The sequence below is a fragment of the Ranitomeya imitator genome, chromosome 1, assembly GCF_032444005.1.
Source record: "Ranitomeya imitator isolate aRanImi1 chromosome 1, aRanImi1.pri, whole genome shotgun sequence".
Classification (NCBI taxonomy): Eukaryota; Metazoa; Chordata; class Amphibia; order Anura; family Dendrobatidae; genus Ranitomeya; species Ranitomeya imitator.
Genome location: NC_091282.1, coordinates 567,002,898 through 567,030,547, shown reverse-complemented (window position 1 = coordinate 567,030,547; position 27,650 = coordinate 567,002,898). Strand labels below are relative to the sequence as shown.

Here is a 27,650-nt window from a genome sequence, read left to right as displayed (position 1 = left end):
CTCTGGTAGTGTGACACATGCAGCAGATGTGGTTTTCCCCCACAGACCTTTACACTGCCTAGAAAACTCTCCTCACTTGCCTGCATGAAAATCTAAACCCCTCATCCCCCCTTCCGCCTGATACCAGCTATAACTGGCACAGCAACTTTCAAACCGCATGGGTCTCCTCTGTTCTTGAAAAGTTATGCATAATGGCAGAGATCAGGGATAGATACAAAATGTACATATTCCAAATGTCCACCGAGAAATCTATAGCTCACTGAAACCGCTAGGATCTAAACCCAACAAAATGCAAGGAACAGATTTCCCTGTAAACGGGTCATATATCTACTCCTTCTTTATACTTAAAGGAACTCTCATGACGTGGTGAGCATCATGATGATTGTGTCGTTCTTCTACAAGGTTCATACAGCGAGTTATGTATAGAAATGGCTTGTCATAACTCTAAGAAAGGGGAGTATTGAGCCTCTGAGTGAGGTCATCATAGGGGGAGAGCCTTGGTTTTCGGCACGGAGATAAGTGAGACATGTCTTCACTAGTCTTTTGTCTAGGGTCTAGCTGCGAGACCCATCTGTAATGCAGATTGATGTTTCGCCCTTCCCCCGAGCCACATGGTCTGCCATAAGATGAAATGACATAAGGAACTGTGTTTTTTCAATGTTAATCCCATTTTATTTGTAATTGTACTGTACATACGATCAGGGCTGCCACTAGAAATTTTGGGGCCTCATACTGGCAAAATTTTCGGGGGCCCCTTGAGACTCCGCCCAGGCTCCACCCCAGCCCCGCCTCCACGCTCCACCCCTCGAACTGTCCACAGTCCCACCGCTCTCTCTTGGAAAAACTCCACTTCTTACCTATCACACATTAACAGTTCCCATCACCAGATCACATACATAGCCAGCAGCTTTTGTTTTGGCCAAAAGATTTTTTAAGCCACCATAACACGGTAGACACTTTTGGCCGGGCCCTACTCTACTGTAACCTATTAAATATTTGTTAAAATATGCAATACAATTTACGGTAGGTATATTTTTATTTATTTTTCAATTTTTAAAATGACCAATAATATCACATACAAAGAACAAATACCGCTACACCATTACCAGATGACATATTACCACCACAGTGATCGAATAATATCACATACAAAGAACAAATACCGCTACACCATGACCAGACCGCATATTACCACCACAGTGATCGAATAATATCACATACAAGGAACAAATACCGTAACACCATGTCCAGACCACATATTACCACCACATAGTGACTTAATACTACAATTCTGATCAGTAATTTAAAAAAAAAAGCACCATGCTATCACCATAAATGCCATTATACACAGGAGATCTGTACTTAGTATGCAGTGTCTGTGTACAGATAATACAGTGATCACTAGTGAAATTATACACAGGAGCTCTGTATACAGTACACAGTGTATAGTGTCAGTGTATAGGTAACACACTGACTCACCAGTGACGTCTCTAGGTGAAGTCCTTCATCTTTCATTCAGCACAGACCGCCATCATTTCATCCAGCCAGGACTTCTCTCTGCAGGAAATAACACAGTTATCTCGAGCTCCGCTTGTAGAATACATTACTTAATTTTTCCCAACTTCTACATTACACCACATGGAGAAAAAGAGGCGGCATAGTGTCACTCTACACAGTAACAGGACCGCCCCCCCATTTAAAACCGTGTCCTCAAAAAATAAAATAAATACATCACTGCAGTAATAATATCCCTAAATTAGCCCCTATGGTAATAATATTCCCCATCCTGGCCACCGTGTGTCTCATTCCTGGCGTCAGCCATATGTTCTCCCATCCTGCCCTCATGAGTATCCATTCTGCCCGACATGATCTCCCCATCCTGCCCCATGTGATCTCTCCATCCTGCCCCATCTGTCTCCATCATATCCATCCTGCCCCATGATCCTGCACGATCTGTCTCCAATTCTGCCCCCAGTGTCTCCAATCATGCCCCATGTCTCCATTCTGCCCCCTATGTCTCCAACCATGCCCCCATGTCTGCAATCCTGCCTCTTGTCTCCAATCATGCCCCGTGTCTCCATCTGTCTCCAATCCTCCCCCATCTGTCTCCAGTCATGCCCCCATGTCTTTCATCCTGCCCCGTGTCTCCAATCATGCCCTGTATCTCCATTCTGCCCCAACGTCCAGCATTCTGCCCGTGTCCAGCATTCTGCCCCCGGTGTTGTGGACCTGGTGGTTAGGAGCACCCGGCACGACCTGATAGTTAAACTCACACAGGACAAGCTCTGGGATGCGGGAGCTCTGCTGACCGCAAGCCCTAATCCTATCACAACAACTAGAAATAGCCATGGAGCGTTCCTGACACTCCCTAGACGCCTCTTCACAGCCTAAGAGCTAGCTAGCCCTAGAGATAGAAAATATAGCCTACCTTGCCTCAGAGAAATTCCCCAAAGGAAAAGGCAGCCCCCCACATATATTGACTGTGAGTAAAGATGAAAGTCACAAACACAGAAATGAAACAGGTTTCAGCAAAGGGAGGCCAGACTTACTAAACAGACAGAGGATAGGAAAGGTATCTTTGCGGTCAGCACAAAAACTACAAAAGACCACGCAGAGTGTGCAAAAAGACCTCCGCACCGACTCACGGTGCGGAGGTGCCACTCTGCATCCCAGAGCTTTCAGCTAGCAAGACAAAATCATGATAACCAGCTGGACAAGGAAACAATGAACAAATAATAACTATCAGGAACTTAGCTCCTGCTGGAGAAGACAGGTCACCAGAAAGATCCATGAGCGAACTGAACCAATGCAGGAACATTGACAGCTGGCATGGAGTAACGATCTGAGTGGAGTTAAATAGAGCAGCCAACCAAAGGATAAACCACGTCACCTGTGTAAGGAACCTCAGAAGCAGCAGCTTCACTCACAGCCACCGGAGGGAGTCCATGGACAGAACTCGCCGAAGTACCATTCACGGCCACAGGAGGGAGTTCGACAACAGAATTCACAACACCCCGGTTCTCACAGTCCGCCACTGTGTCCAGCATTCTGCCCCTGTCACTGTGTCCAGCATTCTGCCCCTGTCACTGTGTCCAGCATTCTGCCCCTGTCACTGTGTCCAGCATTCTGCCCCTGTCACTGTGTCCAGCATTCTGCCCCTGTCACTGTGTCCAGCATTGTGCCCCTGTCACTGTGTCCAGCATTGTGCCCCTGTCACTGTGTCCAGCATTGTGCCCCATTGTGTACAGCAATGTGCCCCAGTGTGTCCAGCATTCTGCCCCAGTGGGTCCAGCATTGTGCCCCCAGTGGGTCCAGCATTGTGCCCCCAGTGGGTCCAGCATTGTGCCCCCAGTGTCCAGCATTCTGCCCCAGTGTGTCCAGCATTGTGCCCCAGTGTGTCCAGCATTCTGCCCCTGTGTGTCCAGCATTCTGCCCGTGTGCACGTCAATAGCGTGCCGCAGCGCCTCCAGGGGGGGCCCGGTGAGCAGATGAGACGGGGCCCCTCTGCTCACTGGGCCCCATACGCCAGTCACGGCTGTAATGCCCTGATGGCGGCCCTGCATACGATACTTGTCTTCGTTTATAATATCGTTTTACCCTTCTGTAAACACTGCCTACCTTTTTGGAGTAAAATATATAAAATTACTAGCTTTGTTTCTCCTTGTTCTATAACGTACTGTCACGTCCTCTGAAGTGAATTACGCTAATTTGGGTTGGCTCCGGACCCGTTATTAATTAAGGAATCTGATCTAGTGGCAGCGGATTTCTCCTGTGCGTTTGGGAATCTGGGTAGCAACGGATGGTGCTGATTTTGTTCCCGCCTGAGTGGGAGTAGTTATGTTGCCCTTGCTGCAGCGTGCCCATTAGCCAGTACAAAGTAAGGCAGCCTTTCTGGCGACTAATTATCCTAGGTGCAGTACCCTGTTTGACCTGATGGTAAGCGGGCACCAGAAAGCTGCAAGTTCCAAACCGGAACTGGGATATAGATAAATCCCCTTCAGAAAAGAACTGGGCAACCAAGCAACCCCAATTCATGACATATTAGTGTGAGCGTCGGGGATGATAAAGTGATCCTCCCCGGGATCTGTGACACCACCCATCTGCGCCTCTGCAGCAATGGTGAATTACATCAAAAGGCGATTACACTGCTGGCGTCGCTCTGACCTGTCGTCTAAGGCTACGTTCACATTTGCATTGTGCGATGTTGCGTCGGCGACGCAACGCACAACGCAAACAAAAACGCACGCTAAAATGCAGTTTTGCGACGCATGCGTCCTTTTTTGCCGAATTTTGGACGCAAAAAAATGCATCTTGCTGCGTCCTTTACACCCTAACGCTTGCGGCAAAAAAAAAACGCATGCATCGCAAAATGCATGTCCATGCGCCCCCATGTTAAATATAGGGGTGCATGCGTCGCCGCGGCTGTGCCCGACGCAGCCCGGCAGAACGCAAATGTGAACGTAGCCTTACAGACGCGAGTACTATTGCACACTGGGAGCTGGCGCGCTGCAGCTTTTCTGTGCTGGTTGACAGCTGGCTCAGAGAATGGCCGGCAGAATGCAGCCATTGGGGGCAACACTTCGGGCCCCCCCCCCACTCTGGGATTAACAGCACATAATAATGAAGGCATTCTAACATGCATAGCCGTCCATATGAGAATCTATAAGCCGCTGCCAGGCTCCAGGGCCTGGGCGCTATCCCTGCACAGCTTACCACACATTAGCCAGTATTTCACTACATGACTCTATGGAATAGTGCTATGGAATGGAGGGAAAAGGCCACGTTCTGTCTAATGTACTGGGACTTCCAGAGTCAGAGGCACATGATGGACACTGCAGCGACCGCACTAGTGTGTATGAGGAAATGCCTGCCTCCCTAAGAACTGTACTACGCTAACACAGGCTGTCTGTCAGGAGGGAAACTCGCGCCCTGCTCACGTGACGCTACCAGAGCTCTGCACTGTCACGTGACTGGACTCGGCGCGTGCCCGCCCGGTCATGTGACCGCAGTCACATCCAGCGCGCTCGCCTCTTCCGTGCACTCTGGGCCCCCGTCCCATTGGAAGTAAGGATTTGTCCGTTTGTATATCAGCGATGTAAGGAGGGGGATTGGGGAGACATGCGCAAACTGCGCATGCTCGTAGCGTCCTGGCTGCTGGGGTCAGTCCGGTCCTGGGGCGTACTGCTGCTCCACTTCCGCCTCGGACGCCATGTAATTGTGTATCCACCACAGAGAGCACTGGGAAGGAAGCAGCTACCCTCTGTAGGGCGGGAGCTGCGCGGGGCCGACTGTCAGGCTTCTGGAGTGCGGGGATGATGGTGGCTTTCTTACGCCCCACAGGTGGGCACGCAGGTCGCTGAGGACTACTCCCGCCACAGCGTTCTATAGGCTGGAGCTTCTAGCATATGCAAATGAGGCGATCAGTGCGCACTTCTCCAGCCGCCGCCTCCTGAGGTTGTTTCCCACCCAGCACCACGAGGCTGACGTTGGTTTCTTATTCGGCAATTTTTTTCTTTTCTGTTTTTTATAGGTTTAATAACAAAAAATAAGCATCACAATAATAAAAGACAATGCAGTGAGGTGCCCTGATGTGACTACACTTAAAAACGGCTACAAAAACAATAAAACTGGGCATCAAAGAGCGCTGAAGAAAGGGTTAAATGCCTTTAGGCCACTGATCTCAAACTACAGACATAGAACAGGGAGCCCCACATCAAAACCAGTTATCTCCAGCCCGGCCCAAATGGGTTCTGGGCACCAGAACTGGCTTCAAAGTGGGCAAACAGCCCATTTTCACAGATTTGTATAAGTAACTGGTGTTTTTAAGGTGTTAAATGCCTTTGGGCCTCTGACACCACAGTGCATACATATAGAGCAAGGAGCCTCACATCAAAAGCAGGTCCATCCAGCCTGGCCCAAATGGGTTCTGGTTATCAGAACTGGCAACAAAGTGGGCAAACAACCCATTTTCACACATTTGAATAAGTAACTGATGTTTATAAGGGGTTAAATGCCTTTGGGCCACTGATCTGACACTTAAAATACACAGAAAGTGATGCCCTGCATCAATCCCAGGTCCCTCTAGTCAGGCCCAAATAGGTTCTGGGCATCAGAACTGGCACCAAAGTGGGCAAACAGCCCATTTCCACTGATTTGAATAAGTGATGTTTTTAAGGGGTTGAATGCCTTTGGGCCACTGATCTGACACTTAAAGTACACAGATAGTGATGCCCTGCAAGCAACCCCAGGTCCCTCCAGCCCGGCCCAAATGGGTTCTGGGTACCAGAACTGGCATCAAAATGGGCAAACAGCCCATTTTCACAGATTTGAATAAGTAACTTTTTAAGGGGTGAATGCCTTTGGGCCTCTTATCTGACACTTAAAATACACAGATAGTGATGCCCTGCATCAAACCCAGGTCCCTCCAGCCTGGCCCAAATGGGTTCTGGGCACCAGAGCTGGCATTAAAGTGGGCAAACAGCCCATTTTCACACATTTGAATAAGTAACTGATGTTTTTAAGGGGTTAAATGCCTTTGGGCCACTGATCTGACACTTAAAATACACAGATATTGATGCCCTGCATCAAACCCAGGTCCCTCCAGCCTGGCTCAAATGGGTTCTGGGCACCAAGAACCTTAAAAACATCAGTTATTGAAATGGCCAAAATTGACTGCCCACTTTGATGCCAGTTCTGATGCCCAGAACCCATTTGGGCCAGGCTGGAGAAAACTGTTTTTGATGTGGGGCGCTCTGTTCTATTTGTCTGCAGTGAGATCAGTGGCCCAAAGGCATTTAACCCTTTCTTCAGCGCTCTTTGGTGCCCACTTTGATGTCCATATTTGTGCCAGTTTTATTGTTTTTGTAGCTGTTTTTAAGTGTATTCACATCAGGGTACCTCACTGCATTGTCTTTTATTATTGTGATGCCTATTTTTTGTTGTTAAACCTATAAAAAACAGAAAAGAAAAAATTGCCGAATAAGAAACCAACTTCAGCCTCGTCCCAGCACCTACCTCTTTCACCTGATTGCCAGCCCACTGTCTCATTTCCTTGCCTGGTGGCACAGACTATCAGTCAAGCTAAAGAGGCTGGTGCTAGGTAGGGAGATGCCTGGGATGTGCTCTGTTACACCCACTGCACTTAACCCCCAAGGGTGGTTTGCACGTTAATTGCATAACACATTTTGTGGTGCATTTTCTCCTGATACTCTTTTGAAAATAAAAATTTGGTTCCAAAGTAATTTTTTTGTGAAAAAAGTAAAATGTTTAATTTTTTCCTTCCACGTTGCTTTAGTACTCGTGAAGCACCTGAAGGGTAATAAACTTCTTGTGTTGTTTTGTGCAGTTTTTAGAATGTTGTCACTTTTGGGTATTTTCTGTCATATTGACCCCCCAAACTCATTTCAAATGTGAGTAGGTCCTAAAAAAAATGGTTTTCTAAATTTTGTTGTAAAAACTAGAAATCACTGGGCAACTTTTAACCCTTATAATGTCCTAACAAAAAAAATGATGTTTCCAATTGTGCTGATGTAAAGTTGACATGTGGGAAATGTTATTTATTAACTATTGTGTGTGACACGACTTTCTGATTTAAGGGCACAGAAATTAAAAGTTTGAAAATTCATTAATAAACGCAAGTCATAGCGAAGAAATTTTACAACGAACATGAAGTACAATATGTCACGAAAAAACATCTGAGAATCAGTGGGATATGTTGAAGCGTACCAGAGCTATAACCTCATAAATTGACAGTGATCAGAATGGGCTTGGTCACGTAAGGGGTTAAAGCAGTGCGTTTTGTCACACAAAATAAATAACATTTCTCACATGTCTACTTTACATCAGCACAATTTTTGAAAAATAATGTTTTTTGTTACGAGGTTAGAAAATTTACAAAACCTTTTTTTTTTTCAGGACATCCCATTTGAAGTGATTTGGGGGCCTATATGACAGAAAATACCCAAAAGTGACACCATTCTAAGAACTGCACTGATCAAGGTTCTCAAAACCATATTCAAGAAGTTTATTAAGCCATTAGGTGCTTCACAGGAATTAATGGAATGTGGAAGGAAAAAATGAACATTTAACTTTTTCCCACAAAAATGTTACTTTAGCCCCAAATTTTTCATTTTCACAAGGGTAACAGGAGAAAATGCACCATAAAATTTGTTGTGTGATTTCTCCTGAGTACAATGATATCCCATACAGTATGTGGTGGAAAATTACTGTTTGGGTGCACGGCAGGCTCAGAAGTGGGCAGCAAAGTGGTTAGCACTGCAGCTTTTCAGCGCTCGGGTCCTGAGTTCATATCCAGCCAAGGACAACATCTGAAAGGAGTTTGTATGTTCTCCCTGTGTTTGCGTGGGTTTCCTTCAGGTTCTATTTTTTTTCCCAGACTCCAAAAACTTACTGATAGGGAAATTAGATTCTGAGCCCTAATGGGGACAGTGCTTATAATGTCTGTAGCGCTGTGGAATTAATGGCGCTATATAACTGAGCAAAATAAATAGAATTATAAAAAACTAGAGAAGGAGCACCATTTGACTTAAAAGACCTAAAAGTTGTTGCACAATTTCTCCTGAGTACGCCGATACATCTGTGGAGGAAAACTACTGTTTGGGCGCACAGCAGGGCTCAGAAGGGAAGAAGCGCCATTTGACTTTTGGAATATAAAATTGGCCAGAATCGATAGCGGACCCCATGTCGTGTTTGGAGAGCCCCTGAGGTGCCTAAACAGCGAAAAAAAAACACAAATGACCAAATTTTGGAAACTATACCCATCAAGGAATTTAGATGTGTGGTGAGCACCTTGAACTTCCAGGGGCTTCACAGAATTTTATAATGTTGAGCCGTGAAAATGAAAAAACAAACACTTTTTTCCCACAAAAATTTTGTTTTAGCCTTATTTTTCTGTTCACAAGGATAACAGGAGAAAATGGATGCCACAGTTTGTTGTGCAATTTTTCCTGAATACTCCAATACCCCATATTTCTTGTCAGGGCTGGAAAGGAAATGAGCGCTATTTTGGCTGGAATAGGTTGCGGATACCATGTCACATTTGAAGAGCCCCTGACATGCCAAAATAGCAGAAACCCCCATAAGTGATCCCATTTTGTACACTACACCTCTCAACGAATTCATCTAGGGGAGTAGTGAGTATTTTTAACCCTCAGGTGATTCACAAACTTGTATAACATTGGACTGAGTAAATGAAATATTACTATTTTCTCCATTAAATGTTGCTTTGACCCCAAGTTTGCAATTTTCAAAAGGGGCAATAGGCGAAAACGAACAGTATAATTTGTTACGCAATTTTTCCTGAGTACATCAATACCCTGTAAGTGGTCAAAAACTACTTTTGAGGCACCATGCAAAGGTTTAAGGGTGCCATGTCACATTGGCAGAGCCCCTGGGGTTCCAGAACAGCAGAAACTGCCATAGCTGACCTCATTTTACAAACTGCACCTCTCAATTAATTCATCTACGGGTGCAGTGATCATATTGACACCACAGTTGTGTCACAGAATTTTATTCCATTGGGCAGTAAAGAAAAAATGGGATTTCCACAAAAAAATTGTTTTATCAGCAGATTTTAAATTTTCTTACAGGGAAATGGGTAGAAATGGCACCAAAATGTGTCACACAATTTCTGCTGAATGTAGCAATTCCCCATATGTGGCTGTACAGTACTGCTTAGCCACATAGCGAGACTCGGGAGGGAAGGAGCGCTGTTTTACTCTTGGAGAACAAATTATTGTAGAATAGGTTGCGGACACTATACACAGACACTCTAAGTGCCAGGAGAGCAGAATCCCCCCTCAAGTGACCACATTTTTGAAATTACACCACTCTGGGAATTTAACTGCAGGAGTAGTGATGATAAAATATACATCTTTATTGATACTTCGATAAAATGACTGAATATAAAAACAGAGTATTCCTAAAAAAGACGGACCAGTACATACACAGTATGCAAAGGAAATACATGGCAGTTAGTAAATAGACTAGGGGATTTGGGCACTTATTTATATCTACTAACTGCCATTTGTTTCCTTTGCATATTATGTTTTTACCGGTCCTTTTTAGGAATACTCTGTTTTTGTATTTAGTCATTTTAGGTTTTCAAGGTGTGGTGACAATTTTCCAGAAACAAGCAGTGGTTTTTGCTGAGAGAAAAATGCAAACTGCATTTGTAGTGCCCAGTACATTGTAGTGATCAGTACATTATGCCCTCCTCATTCTTCTGGGGACATGCACCCATATATTAGGGGGGCCAAATGAGGGTTAGGTACACATTGGGGTTCAGAAGGGAGGAGGGCATTTGGATTTGGGAGCACAGAAGTCAGTGGATTTCTTTTGGGGGGATGGTGAGCTATAGCACTTTTACAGAACCTTTATGCTACCAGTGACGTGGTTACCATATTTATATTTTTTTAATGTTTTGCCGCTTTTACCTTTAACACAATATAAACTATTTTATAGAAAAAATAATTGTTTTTGCATTGCCTTATTCTGAGAGCTATAACCTTTTTATTTTTTCACCGACGGAGCTGTATGGCACATGATAAACGTTTTCATTGGTACCATTTTTATTTTCATTTGACTTTTTGATCGCGTTTTATTCCACTTTTTGTTCGGCAGTATCATTTAAAAGCAACCAAATATGTGTACTTGTTTCCTTTTACTTAAATATATGTATTTATTGATTTAATATTTTTTTTATTTATTTTGTGATTTATTTATTTATTTATTTTATAGTTTTACAACATTTTTTTAACGTTTTTTATTTTACTCTTTTACTTAGTCCCTGTATGGGTCTTCAACTTTTATTTTTCTGATCACTGGTCGTAGCTTGTGGCTGAATCTAACGGGCCACCGTAGCTGGCAGATCCAGAGGTCATCATGTGACCTCCGGATGCCATAACAACACTCGAGTCCCCCGTAATGTGATCACATCTCATCTCGAGGGACGTCGGAGTGGTGAGTAAAACAGCGCTCTTCCTCTATCTTCCAAATGCTGTGACCGCGGCATCTAGAAGATAGCAAAGGGTTAACATCATTGGGACCTGATCCAATCAGGTCCCGGTGATGTCACCTGTCTGAACTACTGCTCTGCACTGGAATCGCAGCGTTTGCAGGCCCGAGTGCTGCAAGACCGTCGTATGTAGAGAAGCGGTGCTGCACTAAGCCTAGTAAGTGCTGACATTTATCTATAATGGGCCGTTGGGAAACGGGTAAAGAAAAATCCAGAAAATCACATTGTGTGATTTTTACATAATAAATTAGCATTTAATTGCATGAAATAAATATTTGACACAAAAGAATAACAGAACTTAATATTTGGTACAGTAACCTTTGTTTGCAATTACAGAGGTCAGACGTTTCCTGTAGTTCTTGACCAAGTTTGCACACACTGCAGCAGGTATTTTGGCCCACTCCTCCATACAGATCTTCTCCACATCTTTCAGATTTCAGGGCTGTCGCTGCCCAACATTGAGTTTCAGCTCCATCCAAAGATTTTCTATTGGGTTCAGGTCTGGAGATTGGCTAAGCCACTCCACGACCTTGAAATTCTTGCAGAGCCACTCTTTAGTTGCCCTGGATGTGTGTTTCTGGTCATTGTCATGCTGGAAAACCCAACCACGACCCATCTTCGATGCTCTTACTGAGGGAAGGAGGTTGTTGGCCAAAATCTCATGATATATGACCCCATCTATCTTACGTTTAATATGGTGCAGTTGTCCTGTCTCCTTTGCAGAAAAGCACCCCCAAGGTATGATGTTTCCCTCACCATGTTTGATGATTGGGACAGTGTTCTTGAGGTTGTAATCATCCTTCTAGATCATCCCGATGGTCATTGGTCATCTGGAGGTTTTAAATCCATGACGGCATAGTGTGTTACTAACGGTACTGATTGACACTGTTGCCAGCTCTCTTCAGTTTATTAACCAGGTCCTCCTGTGTAGTTCTATGCTGATTCCTGACCTTTCTCAGAATTAACCTTACCCCAGGAGTCGAGAACTTGCATGGAGCCCCAGACCAAGGACGATTGACAGTCATCTTGTGTTTCTTCCATTGTCTAACAATTGCTCCAACAGTTGTTAACCTTCTTACCAAGCTGCTTGAGTATTGTCCTATAGACCATCCTAGCCTTGTGCAGGTCTATAATTTTGTCCATGGTATTCTTAGGTAGCGCTTTTTTCTTATCCATGGTGGAGAGGTTGGCGTGTGATTGATTGAGTGTGTGAATAGGTGTCTTTTATACAGTTAACAAGTTTAAACAGGTGCAGTTAATACAGGTAATGAGTGCAGAGTAGGAGGGCTTCTTAAAGAAAAACGAACAGTTCTGTGAGAGACAAAATTCTTGCTAGTTGGTAGGTGATCAAATGCTTCATGCAAATAACATGCTATTTAATTATTTAAAAATCATACAATGTGATTTTCTGTTTTTTATTTTTAGATTCTCTCACAGTTGAAGTGTACCTACAATAATAATTACAAACCTCTCCATTCTTTGTAGTTGGGAAAACGTGCAAAATCATCAGTGTATCAAACACTTATTTCCCTGTTATGAAAGGCAATTCAGTACTACAATGGACATAGCGGTCAGAGCACATACAGTGATCTGACAATAACCCAAAATCATAGAACGAGCTCTGAGACGTGGGAACTCTGCAGACCGCAATCCCTAATCCTCTCCAAACAACACTAGAGGCAGCCGTGGATTGCGCCTAACTCTGCCTATGCAACTCGGCACAGCCTGAGAAACTAACTAGCCTGAAGATAGAAAATAAGCCTACCTTGCCTCAGAGAAATACCCCAAAGAAAAAGGCAGCCCCCCACATATAATGACTGTGAGTTAAGATGAAAAGACAAACGTAGAGATGAAATAGATTCAGCAAAGTGAGGCCCGACTTTCTTAACAGATCGAGGATAGAAAAGGTAACTTTGCGGTCTACACAAAACCCTAAAGAAAACCACGCAAAGGGGGCAAAAAGACCCTCCGTACCGAACTAACGGCACGGAGGTACACCCTTTGCGTCCCAGAGCTTCCAGCAACAAATTAGACAAGCTGGACAGAAAAAATAGCAAACAAAAAGCAAAGAAGAACTTAGTTATGCAGAGCAGCAGGCCACAGGAATGATCCAGGGAAAAGCAAGTTCAAAACTGGAACATTGACAGGAAGCCAGGATCAAAGCATTAGGTGGAGTTAAGTAGAGAAGCACCTAACGACCTTACCAGATCACCTGAGGGAGGAAACTCAGAAGCCGCAGTACCACTTCCCTCCACCAACAGAAGCTCACAGAGAGAATCAGCCGAAGTACCACTTGTGACCACAGGAGGGAGCTCTGCCACAGAATTCACAACAGTACCCACCCCCTTGAGGAGGGGTCACCGAACCCTCACCAGAGCCCCCAGGCCGACCAGGATGAGCCACATGAAAGGCACGAACAAGATCGGGAGCATGGACATCAGAGGCAAAGACCCAGGAATTATCTTCCTGAGCATAACCCTTCCATTTAACCAGATACTGGAGTTACCGTCTAGAAACACGAGAATCCAAAATCTTCTCCACAATATACTCCAATTCCCCCTCCACCAAAACCGGGGCAGGAGGATCAACAGATGGAACCATAGGTGCCACGTATCTCCGCAACAATGACCTATGGAATACGTTATGTATGGAAAAAGAATCTGGAAGGGTCAGACGAAAAGACACAGGATTAAGAACCTCAGAAATCCTATACGGACCAATGAAACGAGGTTTAAACTTAGGAGAGGAAACCGTCATAGGAATATGACGAGAAGATAACCAAACCAGATCCCCAACACGAAGTCGGGGACCCACACGGCGTCTGCGATTAGCGAAACGTTGAGCCTTCTCCTGGGACAAGGTCAAATTGTCCACTACATGAGTCCAAATCTGCTGCAACCTGTCCACCACAGTATCCACACCAGGACAGTCCGAAGACTCAACCTGTCCTGAAGAGAAACGAGGATGGAACCCAGAATTGCAGAAAAATGGCGAAACCAAGGTAGCCGAGCTGGCCCGATTATTAAGGGCGAACTCAGCCAAAGGCAAAAAGGACACCCAGTCATCCTGATCGGCAGAAACAAAGCATCTCAGATATGTTTCCAAGGTCTGATTGGTTCGTTCCGTCTGGCCATTAGTCTGAGGATGGAAAGCCGAGGAAAAAGACAAGTCAATGCCCATCCTACCACAAAAGGCTCGCCAAAACCTTGAAACAAACTGGGAACGTCTGTCAGAAACGATATTCTCTGGAATGCCATGTAAACGAACCACATGCTGGAAGAACAATGGCACCAAATCAGAGGAGGAAGGCAATTTAGACAAAGGTACCAGATGGACCATCTTAGAAAAGCGATCACAGACCACCCAAATGACTGACATCTTTTGAGAAACGGGAAGATCAGAAATAAAATCCATAGAGATATGTGTCCAAGGCCTCTTCGGGACCGGCAAGGGCAAAAGCAACCCACTGGCACGAGAACAGCAGGGCTTAGCCCGAGCACAAATCCCACAGGACTGCACAAAAACACGCACATCCCGCGACAGAGACGGCCACCAAAAGGATCTAGCCACCAACTCTCTGGTACCAAAGATTCCAGGATGACCAGCCAACACCGAACAATGAACCTCAGAGATAACTTTATTGGTCCACCTATCAGGGACAAACAGTCTCTCCGCTGGACAACGATCAGGTTTATTAGCCTGAAATTTTTGCAGCACCCGCCGCAAATCAGGGGAGATGGCAGACACAATTACTCCTTCCTTGAGGATACCCGCCGGCTCAGACAAACCCGGAGAGTCGGGCACAAAACTCCTAGACAGAGCATCCGCCTTCACATTTTTAGAGCCCAGAAGGTACGAAATCACAAAGTCAAAACGGGCAAAAAACAGCGACCAACGAGCCTGTCTAGGATTCAACCGCTTAGCAGACTCAAGATAAGTCAAGTTCTTATGATCAGTCAATACCACCACGCGATGCTTAGCTCATTCAAGCCAATGACGCCACTCCTCGAATGCCCACTTCATGGCCAGCAACTCTCGGTTGCCCACATCATAATTTCGCTCAGCAGGCGAAAACTTCCTGGAAAAAAAAGCGCATGGTTTCATCACTGAGCAATCAGAACCTCTCTGCCACAAAACAGTCCCTGCTCCAATCTCAGAAGCATCAACCTCGACCTGGAACGGAAGAGAAACATCTGGTTGACACAACACAGGGGCAGAAAAAAACGACGCTTCAAGTCTTGAAAAGCGTCCACAGCAGCAGAAGACCAATTGACCAAATCAGCACCCTTCTTGGTCAAATCGGTCAATGGTTTGGCAATACTAGAAAAATTGCAGATGAAGCGACGATAAAAATTAGCAAAGCCCAGGAACTTTTGCAGACTTTTCAGAGATATCGGCTGAGTCCAATCATGGATGGCTTGGACCTTAACAGGATCCATCTCGATAGTAGAAGGGGAAAAGATGAACCCCAAAAATGAAACCTTCTGCACACCAAAGAGACACTTTGATCCCTTCACAAACAAAGAATTAGCACGCAGGACCTGAAAAACTGTTCTGACCTGCTTCACATGAGACTCCCAATCATCCGAGAAGATCAAAATGTCATCCAAGTACACAATCAGGAATTTGTCCAGGTACTCTCTGAAGATGTCATGCATAAAGGACTGAAACACTGATGGAGCATTGGCAAGTCCGAATGGCATCACTAGATACTCAAAATGACCCTCGGGCGTATTAAATGCAGTTTTCCATTCATCTCCTCGCCTGATTCGCACCAGATTATACGCACCACGAAGATCTATCTTGGTGAACCAACTAGCCCCCTTAATCCAAGCAAACAAATCAGATAACAATGGCAAGGGGTACTGAAATTTAACCGTGATCTTATTTAGAAGGCGGTAATCTATACAAGGTCTCAGCGAACCATCCTTCTTGGCTACAAAAATGAACCCTGCTCCTAATCGTGACGATGACGGGCGAATATGCCCCTTCTCCAGGGATTCCTTCACATAACTGCGCATAGCGGCGTGCTCAGGCACGGATAAATTAAACAGTCGACCTTTTGGGAATTTACTACCAGGAATCAAATTGATAGCACAATCACAATCCCTATGCGGAGGTAGGGCATCGGACTTGGGCTCATCAAATACATCCCGGTAATCAGACAAGAACTCTGGAACCTCAGAAGGAGTGGATGACGAAATTGACAGAAATGGAACATCACCATGTACCCCCTGACAACCCCAGCTGGACACCGACATGGATTTCCAATCTAATACTGGATTATGGGCTTGTAGCCATGGCAACCCCAACACGACCACATCATGCAGATTATGCAACACCAGAAAGCGAATAACCTCCTGATGTGCAGGAGCCATGCACATGGTCAGCTGGGTCCAGTATTGAGGCTTATTCTTGGCCAAAGGCGTGGCATCAATTCCTCTCAATGGAATCGGACACTGCAAGGGCTCTAAGAGAAACCCACAACGCTTAGCATACTCCAAGTCCATCAAATTCAGGGCAGCGCCTGAATCCACAAATGCCATGACAGAATACGATGACAAAGAGCAGATCAAGGTAACGGACAGAAGAAATTTTGACTGTACCGTACCAATGGTGGCAGACCTAGCGAACCGCTTAGTGCGCTTAGGACAATCAGAGATAGCATGAGTGGAATCACCACAGTAGAAACACAGCCCATTCAGACTTCTGTGTTCTTGCCGTTTAACTCTGGTCAAAGTCCTATCGCACTGCATCGGCTCAGGTTTAAGCTCAGGTAATACCGCCAAATGGTGCACAGATTTACGCTCACGCAAGCGTCGACCGATCTGAATGGCCAAAGACATAGACTCATTCAAACCAGCAGGCATAGGAAATCCCACCATGACATCCTTAAGGGCTTCAGAGAGACCCTTTCTAAACATAGCTGCCAGCGCAGATTCATTCCATTGAGTGAGCACGGACCACTTTCTAAATTTCTGACAATATACCTCTATCCCATCCTGACCCTGACAAAGAGCCAGCAAATTTTTCTCTGCCTGATCCACTGAATTAGGTTCATCCTACAGCAATCTGAGCGCCAGGAAAAACGCATCGATATTACTCAATGCAGGATCTCCTGGCGCAAGAGAAAATGCCCAGTCCTGAGGGTCGCCGCGCAAAAAAGAAATAACAATCAAAACCTGTTGAACTGGATCACCAGAGGAGCGAGGTTTCAAGGCCAGAAATAATTTACAATTATTTTTGAAACTCAGAAACTTAGTTCTATCTCCAAAAAACAAATCAGGAATAGGAATTCTTGGTTCCAACATAGCTTTCTGATCAATAGTGTCTTGAATCTTTTGTACTCTTGCCGAGAGCTGATCCACAAATGAAGACAGACTTCTAATGTCCATCGCTACACCTGTGTACTGAACCACCCAAATGTCTAGGGGAAAAAAAAGGCAAAACACAGTGCAAAGAAAAAAAAATGGTCTCAGAACTTCTTTTTTCCCTCTATTCAGAATCATTAGTACTTTTGGCTTCCTGTACTGTTATGAAAGGCAATTCAGTACTACAATGGACATAGCGGTCAGAACACATACAGTGATCTGACAATAACCCAAAATCATAGAACGAGCTCTGAGACGTGGGAACTCTGCAGACCGCAATCCCTAATCCTCTCCAAACAACACTAGAGGCAGCCGTGGATTGCACCTAACTCTGCCTATGCAACTCGGCACAGCCTGAGAAACTAACTAGCCTGAAGATAGAAAATAAGCCTACCTTGCCTCAGAGAAATACCCCAAAGGAAAAGGCAGCCCCCCACATATAATGACTGTGAGTTAAGATGAAAAGACAAACGTAGAGATGAAATAGATTCAGCAAAGTGAGGCCCGACTTTCTTAACAGATCGAGGATAGAAAAGGTAACTTTGCGGTCTACACAAAACCCTAAAGAAAACCACGCAAAGGGGGCAAAATGACCCTCCGTACCGAACTAACGGCACGGAGGTACACCTGTTGTGAATTCTGTGGCAGAGTTCACTCCTGTGGTCACAAGTGGTACTTCGGCTGATTCTCTCTGGGAGCTTCCGTTTGTGGAGGAAAGTGGTACTGCAGCTTCTGAGTTTCCTCCCTCAGGTGATCTGGTGAGGTCGTTAGCTGCTTCTCTACTTGACTCCACCTGATGCTTTGATCCATGCTTCCTGTCAATGTTCCAGTGTTGGACTTGTGTTTCTCTGGATCATTCCTGTGGCCTGCTGCTCTGCATAGCTAAGTGCTTCTTTGCTATTTGTTGCTATTTTTTCTGTCCAGCTTGTCTATTTGTTTTGCTGGAAGCTCTGGGACGCAAAGGGTGTACCTCCGTGCCGTTAGTTCGGTACGGTGGGTCTTTTTGCCCCCTTTGCGTGGTTTTCTTTAGGGTTTTGTGTAGACCGCAAAGTTATCTTTCCTATCCTCGTTCTGTCTAGAATATCGGGCCTCACTTTGCTGAATCTATTTCATCCCTACGTTTGTCTTTTCATCTTACTCACAGTCATTTTATGTGGGGGGCTGCCTTTTCCTTTGGGGTATTTCTCTGAGGCAAGGTAGGCTTATTTTTCTATCTTCAGGCTTGTTAGTTTCTCAGGCTGTGCCGAGTTGCATAGGGAGCGTTAGGCGCAATCCACAGCTGCCTCTAGTTGTGTTTGGAGAGGATCAGGAATTGCGGTCTACAGAGTTTCCACGTCTCAGAGCTCGTTCTATTATTTTGGGTTATTGTCAGATCACTGTATGTGCTCTGATCGCTATGTAAATTGTGTTTCTGAATTGCCTATCATAACAGTACAGGAAGCCAAAAGTACTAATGATTCTCAATAGAGGGAAAAAAGAAGTTCTGAGACCATTTTTTTTCCTTTGCACTGTGATTTGTCTTTTTTTTCCCCTAGACATTTGGGTGGTTCAGGACACAGGTGTTACAATGGACATTAAAGGTCTGTCTTCATGTGTAGATCAGCTCACGGCAAGAGTTCAAGATATTCAAAATTTTGTGGTTCAGAATTCTTTGTTAGAACCGAGAATTCCTATTCCAGATTTGTTTTTTGGAGATAGAACTAAATTTCTGAGTTTCAAGAAAAATTGTAAACTGTTTCTGGCTTTGAAACCTCGCTCCTCTGGTGACCCAGCGCAACAGGTTAGGATCGTCATTTCTTTTTTGCGTGGCGACCCTCAGGACTGGGCATTTTCTCTTGCGTCAGGGGATCCTGCATTGAGTTATATCGATGCGTTTTTCCTGGCGCTTGGATTGCTGTACGATGAGCCTAATTCAGTAGATCAGGCTGAAAAAAATTTGCTGGCTCTTTGTCAGGCTCAGGATGAGATATAGCTATATTGCCAGAAATTTAGAAAATGGTCCGTGCTCACTCAATGGAATGAATCTGCGCTTGCAGCCATTTTCAGAAAGGGTCTCTCTGAAGCCATTAAGGATGTCATGGTGGGATTTCCTATGCCCGCTGGTTTGAATGAGTCTATGTCTTTGGCCATTCAGATCGGTCGACGCTTGCGTGAGCGTAAATCTGTGTACCATTTGGCGGTATTACCTGAGATTAAACCTGAGCCTATGCAGTGCGATAGGACTATGACCAGAGTTGAACGGCAAGAACACAGACGTCTGAATGGGCTGTGTTTCTACTGTGGTGATTCCACTCATGCTATCTCTGATTGTCCTAAGCGCACTAAGCGGTTCGCTAGGTCTGCCGCCATTGGTACTGTACAGTCAAAATTTCTTCTGTCCGTTACCTTGATATGCTCCTTGTCGTCGTATTCTGTCATGGCGTTTGTGGATTCAGTCGCTGCCCTGAATTTGATGGACTTGGATTATGCTAAACGTTGTGGGTTTTTATTGGAGCCCTTGCAGTGTCCTATTCCATTGAGAGGAATTGATGATACACCTTTGGCAAAGAATAAGCCTCAATACTGGACCCAGCTGACCATGTGCATGGCTCCTGCACATCAGGAGGTTATTCGCTTTCTGGTGTTGCATACATGCATGATGTGGTCGTGTTGGGGTTGCCATGGCTACAAGCCCATAATCCAGTATTGGATTGGAATTCCATGTTGGTGTCTAGCTGGGGTTGTCAGGGGGTACATGGTGATGTTCCATTTCTGTCAATTTCGTCATCCACCCCTTCTGAGGTTCCAAAGTTCTTGTCTGATTACCGGGATGTATTTGATGAGCCCAAGTCCGATGCCCTGCCTCCGCATAGGGATTGTGATTGTGCTATCAATTTGATTCCTGGTAGTAAATTCCCAAAAGGTCGACTGTTTAATTTATCCGTGCCTGAGCACACCGCTGTGCGCAGTTATGTGAAGGAATCCCTGGAGAAGGGGCATATTCGCCCGTCATCGTCGCCATTAGGAGCAGGGTTCTTTTTTGTAGCCAAGAAGGATAGTTAGCTGAGACCGTGTATAGATTACCGCCTTCTTAATAAGATCACTGTTAAATTTCAGTACCCCTTGCCATTGTTATCTGATTTGTTTGCTCGGATTAAGGGGGCTAGTTGGTTCACTAAGATAGATCTTCGTGGTGCGTATAATCTGGTGAGAATCAGGCAAGGCGATGAATGGAAAACTGCATTTAATACGCCCGAGGGTCATTTTGAGTATCTAGTGATGCCGTTCGGACTTGCCAATGCTCCATCAGTGTTTCAATCCTTTATGCATGACATCTTCCGTGAGTACCTGGATAAATTCCTGATTGTGTACTTGGATGACATTTTGATCTTCTCGGATGATTGGGAGTCTCATGTGAAGCAGGTCAGAACGGTTTTTCAGGTCCTGCGTGCTAATTCTTTGTGAAGGGATCAAAGTGTCTCTTTGGTGTGCAGAAGGTTTCATTTTTGGGGTTCATCTTTTCCCCTTCTACTATCGAGATGGATCCGGTTAAGGTCCAAGCCATCCATGATTGGACTCAGCCGACATCTCTGAAAAGTCTGCAAAAGTTCCTGGGCTTTGCTAATTTTTATCGTCGCTTCATCTGCAATTTTTCTAGTGTTGCCAAACCATTGACCGATTTGACCAAGAAGGGTGCTGATTTGGTCAATTGGTCTTCTGCTGCTGTGGAAGCTTTTCAAGAGTTGAAGCGTCGTTTTTCTTCTGCCCCTGTGTTGTGTCAACCAGATGTTTCTCTTCCGTTCCAGGTTGAGGTTGATGCTTCTGAGATTGGAGCAGGGGCTGTTTTGTCGCAGAGAGGTTCTGGTTGCTCAGTGATGAAACCATGCGCTTTCTTTTCCAGGAAGTTTTCGCCTGCTGAGCGAAATTATGATGTGGACAACTGAGAGTTGCTGGCCATGAAGTGGGCATTCGAGGAGTGGCGTCATTGGCTTGAATGAGCTAAGCATCGCGTGGTGGTATTGACTGATCATAAGAACTTGACTTATCTCGAGTCTGCTAAGCGTTTGAATCCTAGACAGGCTCGTTGGTCGCTGTTTTTCGCCCGTGTTGACTTTGTGATTTCGTACCTTCCGGGCTCTAAAAATGTGAAGGCGAATGCTCTGTCTAGGAGTTTTGTGCCCGACTCTCCGGGTTTATCTGAGCCGGCGGGTATCCTCAAGGAAGGAGTAGTTGTGTCTGCCATCTCCCCTGATTTGCGGCGGGTGCTGCAAAAATTTCAGGCTAATAAACCTGATCGTTGCCCAGCGGAGAAACTGTTTGTCCCTGATTGGTGGACGAATAGAGTTATCTCTGAACTTCATTGTTCGGTGTTGGCTGGTCATCCTGGAATCTTTGGTACCAGAGAGTTGGTGGCTAGATCCTTTTGGTGGCCCTCTCTGTCGCGGGATGTGCGTACTTTTGTGCTGTCCTATGGGATTTGTGCTCGGGCTAAGCCCTGCTGTTCTCGTGCCAGTGGGTTGCTTTTGCCCTTGCCGGTCCCGAAGAGGCCTTGGACACATATCTCTATGGATTTTATTTCTGACCTTCCCGTTTCTCAAAAGATGTCAGTCATTTGGGTGGTCTGTGATCGCTTTTCTAAGATGGTCCATCTGGTACCCTTGTCTAAATTGCCTTCCTCCTCTGATTTGGTGCCTTTGTTCTTCCAGCATGTGGTTCGTTTACATGGCATTCCAGAGAATATCGTTTCTGACAGAGGTTCCCAGTTTGTTTCGAGGTTTTGGCGAGCCTTTTGTGGTAGGATGGGCATTGACTTGTCTTTTTCCTCGGCTTTCCATCCTCAGACTAATGGCCAGACCGAACGAACCAATCAGACCTTGGAAACATATCTGAGATGCTTTGTTTCTGCTGATCAGGATGACTGGGTGTCCGTTTTGCCTTTGGCTGAGTTCGCCCTTAATAATCGGGCCAGCTCGGCTACCTTGGTTTCGCCGTTTTTCTGCAATTCTGGGTTCCATCCTTGTTTCTCTTCAGGACAGGTTGAGTCTTCGGACTGTCCTGGTGTGGATACTGTGGTGGACAGGTTGCAGCAGATTTGGACTCAGGTAGTGGACAATTTGACCTTGTCCCAGGAGAAGGCTCAACTTTTCGCTAATCGCAGACGCCGTGTGGGTCCCGGACTTCGTGTTGGGGATCTGGTTTGGTTATCTTCTCGTCATATTCCTATGAAGGTTTCCTCTCCTAAGTTTAAACCTCGTTTTATTGGTCCGTATAGGATTTCTGAGGTTCTTAATCCTGTGTCTTTTCATCTGACCCTTCCAGATTCTTTTTCCATACATAACGTATTCCATAGGTCATTGTTGCGGAGATACGTGGCACCTATGGTCCCATCTGTTGAGCCTCCTGCCCCGGTTTTGGTGGAGGGGGAATTGGAGTATATTGTGGAGAAGATTTTGGATTCTCGTGTTTCAAGACGGAAACTCCAGTATCTGGTTAAATGGAAGGGTTATGCTCAGGAAGATAATTCCTGGGTTTTTGCCTCTGATGTCCATGCTCCCGATCTTGTTCGTGCCTTTCATGTGGCTCGTCCTGGTCGGCCTGGGGGCTCTGGTGAGGGTTCGGTGACCCCTCCTCAAGGGGGGGGTACTGTTGTGAATTCTGTGGCAGAGTTCACTCCTGTGGTCACAAGTGGTACTTCGGCTGATTCTCTCTGGGAGCTTCCGTTTGTGGAGGAAAGTGGTACTGCAGCTTCTGAGTTTCCTCCCTCAGGTGATCTGGTGAGGTCGTTAGCTGCTTCTCTACTTAACTCCACCTGATGCTTTGATCCATGCTTCCTGTCAATGTTCCAGTGTTGGACTTGTGTTTCTCTGGATCATTCCTGTGGCCTGCTGCTCTGCATAGCTAAGTGCTTCTTTGCTATTTGTTGCTATTTTTTCTGTCCAGCTTGTCTATTTGTTTTGCTGGAAGCTCTGGGACGCAAAGGGTGTACCTCCGTGCCGTTAGTTCGGTACGGAGGGTCTTTTTGCCCACTTTGCGTGGTTTTCTTTAGGGTTTTGTGTAGACCGCAAAGTTATCTTTCCTATCCTCGTTCTGTCTAGAATATCGGGCCTCACTTTGCTGAATCTATTTCATCCCTACGTTTGTCTTTTCATCTTACTCACAGTCATTATATGTGGGGGGCTGCCTTTTCCTTTGGGGTATTTCTCTGAGGCAAGGTAGGCTTATTTTTCTATCTTCAGGCTAGTTAGTTTCTCAGGCTGTGCCGAGTTGCATAGGGAGCGTTAGGCGCAATCCACAGCTGCCTCTAGTTGTATTTGGAGAGGATCAGGAATTGCGGTCTACAGAGTTTCCACGTCTCAGAGCTCGTTCTATTATTTTGGGTTATTGTCAGATCACTGTATGTGCTCTGATCGCTATGTACATTGTGTTACTGAATTGCCTATCATAACATACATCCTTTGCGTCCCAGAGCTTCCAGCAACAAATTAGACAAGCTGGACAGAAAAAATAGCAAACAAAAAGCAAAGAAGAACTTAGCTATGCAGAGCAGCAGGCCACAGGAATGATCCAGGGAAAAGCAAGTCCAAAACTGGAACATTGACAGGAAGCCAGGATCAAAGCATTAGGTGGAGTTAAGTAGAGAAGCACCTAACGACCTTACCAGATCACCTGAGGGAGGAAACTCAGAAGCCGCAGTACCACTTCCCTCCACCAACAGAAGCTCACAGAGAGAATCAGCCGAAGTACCACTTGTGACCACAGGAGGGAGCTCTGCCACAGAATTCACAACATTTCCCCCACTGTATACACACAAATACTGTATATGCATATCTAGTAAAGATAGATTTAATGTTTGAAGCAGTCACATTGGGCAGCTAACAAAGTGTAAGTTTATAAACTCAAAAATAATAGCACATCTGAGGATTTTCAGGGAAAACTACAGAGGAATAGCTTCAAAGTTGTAGCCAGAATGGAGGGTATATCTTCTATTAACAATCTATTTTATTATGTTTGTGCCTTTATTGTAATTGTTTAACATAATAAAACATTGTATGTTTATCTATTGTGAATACAGTACTCCAATTTGTGCAGTTCTTTGTAGGTAATAAGAGCTGTGTCACGGGATTACCGCAACAGAGAGGAGCCAGAATAAATGGTGTTTATTTCTTTTGGCAGAACAGGGATTAATTGGCCATGTTGGAAACTCTGGGAGTATAAACTCTCAGCTGAGCTCGGTTAGCCACTTTCATACCCCCTTTATAATCTGGGTCCTGATTCAATCCCATGTCAAAGCTAGCATTTGCAGCATGGCTTGGTGGAGAGGTGTTTGTATGAGAAGGAGTTTTGGAGGAGTTGTCTGTGTCTGTTGCGTGGTTTGTAAGTCTGATGATTCCCTTCTCTCCTCTTTTTTTCCCGTCTTCCACACCGTGGTGCATTCCTCTGATATATGTGAGTGAATATTTGTATGCTTGGTATTTTCATTTTACCCTTGTTTGTGTTGCCTTGTTCGTTGGTTTGATGTACTGCGGTGCACAGTAGCGCCCCTCTTAACTGAGTGGAGGAAGAGAACAGAAGGGCATTGCTGATTCAGGAGATAAGGCAAGAGTGGCGGCCCCGGCATCTTCAACAGTATCCCAGGGCATAGGGTGAGCTAGGGCGCCCCCTAGTGATAGAGACAGGGAATGAGACCCTAGTTCCGTTCACCCAAAAGCTGGGTTGTGACAACCAGTATGTGCAAAAAAAAAATTACTATTTTAGCGCAGGAAGGTTCCGGTGGGAAAGGTTTTTTTTTTTTTTTTCAGTTTGACCTTATTTTGAAAATGTATTACAGAACATCAGCTCATAAACCTTTTCTGTTTTTCTCTTTTGCTTACTTAGGTTGTATTGTAAGGCATTCCTGTGATGTAGCATTTTGGGGAAGCACCGGAAAACAAACAACGTTTAATTAAGTTAATTACCAAAATGTCGAACATGTTGAAGAACAATCCAAATGTAGACTTTCATGATGAGCCCCACACTTTATGTTCTGACCTATCTAATAATGGGATTCCAATTGTCAAATCATCAGACATGACTTCTCTTTCTCTTCAATCCAATCCGTTGCAAATTAGTCAATCCCCCACTAGAGATTTTATAACAGAGGAACAGCACAAGAGTCAGTGCAGCGTGCCAGCCATGCAGGCTTTCAGAATGAATTCAAACCTTCAAAATGAAGAATCAAATTGCAGTTCAGTTCTTTTGAATGCATCTGACTTTACACATACCTCAAGTCACACTGGATCAGCATCAAATTCTTTTGCTGAAATAATGAGCATGGGGAATGAGATGCATGCTTCCGAGAACAAAGGTGATGCGCGAGTTAAGGAGCAAGAACATGAAAAGTCACCACCTCTAGAAGACCCTAATATTTATTCCAGTTCGCCTAGAAATTCATTCACTGATCCCCTTTGTAGAACATCATCCCATAATGAGAACAATCCTTCATGTTCTTTTTTAAACATAGATTTCAAGCCTCCAGAATTTGTAGCAACATCTCCAACCGCCTTCTCAAATACCAAGTTTTTCAGCTTTGTCATACTGCATGTCCCAGAAGATCAAGATGAAGCTGGGAGGGTGTGCGACATTTTAAACAACCTTGAAATTGGAGAAGGCACAACATTTTGTGAAGGATTTGAGACTGCAGGAGTAAGTCCGCTCAAATGTCTAGAAGATTCAGTGGAAAATTCTGCCTACATTGTTCTTCTGCTCACTACTAGCTTTCTGTCCAAGTGGGGCGAGTTTCAAACCAATGCAGTTCTTATGAACTCAATTGAAGATGCAAATAAATCGGGAACTATCATTCCTTTTATTCCAAAGTTTAAAACACTGATAGGTAAGATACCTTTGACTCTTAAGTCAATAATTCCACTGAATGAGAAATCCCATCTCTTTGAGAAACTAGTGAAGAACACATTCAAACGGGATATAATCAGAAGACAGCAAGGTCGCTGGCAACGAGAACAGCATTTAAGAGCATTGAAAAGGAATGTAGAAGATGCTAAAGAAATGCAACAGCATTTTACTGAGGATATATCAAAATTGCTGTCCAACATGCTACAGCAACTAATCCCGGCACAAGTTATTCAAATAAACAATGCAAGTAATATTCAGATAGGCAACCAAAATAGCATGAATATTCAACAAACTACAAGTGTGCCACAGACTGAATATGATCAGGAATTCCACAGGGATTTTCAAAACTAACTTTAGGTATTAAAAAATTAAAATTACCTATAAACTGATTTTTTTTTGTTTAAATTGTGTTTTACCTTTAGCAATCCTGACTAGCCTGAAAACCACTCAGAATTTTACATCAGTTAAATAAGAGCTACACAGGGTAGCATCCTGTATTTCCTGGTGCCACAAACAGACTCTGGAAAATATTTTTCATTGTAAAGGGTTTATCTAGTCATTTAAATATGATGGCTTATATTTGTAAATATTTGTATGTCCAAACAGACAAAAGTATTATATGAGTGATACTTTTATTGGCTTATCAGAAAAATAATATTTGCAAGCTTTAAATAGCACAGAGGCTCCTTTACCAGTCAAATTTGCAAATGAATTACTGAAACAATCGCACATTTTGGCTCTGTTTACATGTCCAATAAATCCTCCATTTAAAACGGATCTGTTAAAAATGGACTGCAAATTAACAGCATTTTAACTGATCTGCCTAATGCCTTGTTGAACGGATTCCCTTTTGCTGTCCATTTCAATCTGTTTTTAAGGAATCCTTTATTTAACCAAAGCATATAAATATATCAGAAAGTAGCAACAGGACACACTTGCATGTGTGAGCAATATTTTTGTATCCAGCAATTGAAAAGTATAATGCCATTTTGTACAGCTTGTAAAATGCTACCAGCATCTTTAGCTAAAACTTGATATTACTGAAGAAGAATGGAGATGAGAGAGCATTGTAGACAAAGAAGAACATGGATTCACTGAATTGCTGCTGCCAGGATGCCCCTTGGCCATGTACACCACCCTGAAGCATGAACTTAATCTTCACCCAGCAAAGTTTAGTGATTGCATGATGTCTTTTGCCAACTTTGATGACCTGCTGCATCATATGTCACCGATTGATTCAATGTCAGGCCACTGTACGATGTGTCACACTAGAAGAGCGTTTAATCCTGATCTTAAAGTAATGTTTCTAAATTAAAATGTTATGTCCCTCTATTGTCTTCTTTGTTTATGTGTTAGAAAACCAAAGAAAATGGACA

The 27,650-nt window shown here is 44.5% G+C and overlaps 1 protein-coding gene across 3 annotated transcripts; it reads left to right on the top strand.

Annotated features, from left to right (window-relative positions):
- The first annotated feature begins 4,975 nt into the window (after positions 1-4,975).
- On the top strand, positions 4,976-27,604 carry LOC138679314 (TIR domain-containing adapter molecule 1-like). Of its 3 annotated transcripts, none has more exons than XM_069767791.1 (3): positions 4,976-5,064; positions 7,915-7,998; positions 25,261-27,604. In XM_069767791.1, exon 3 carries the CDS (start codon positions 25,345-25,347, stop codon positions 26,623-26,625), a length of 1,281 nt encoding a protein of 426 aa, XP_069623892.1. In that variant the 5' UTR covers positions 4,976-5,064; positions 7,915-7,998; positions 25,261-25,344; the 3' UTR covers positions 26,626-27,604. The 3 variants fall into 3 exon arrangements, with proteins under 3 accessions (XP_069623892.1, XP_069623891.1, XP_069623890.1); XM_069767790.1 differs by having other exon boundaries at positions 7,915-9,173; XM_069767789.1 differs by lacking the exon at positions 7,915-7,998 and having other exon boundaries at positions 4,979-5,064.
- The last annotated feature ends 46 nt before the right edge of the window (positions 27,605-27,650 follow it).

Excerpts from the sequence above, each read along its gene's own strand:
- LOC138679314 (XM_069767791.1), top strand. The coding sequence starts at position 25,345 with ATGTCGAACATGTTGAAGAACAATCCAAATGTAGACTTTCATGATGAG.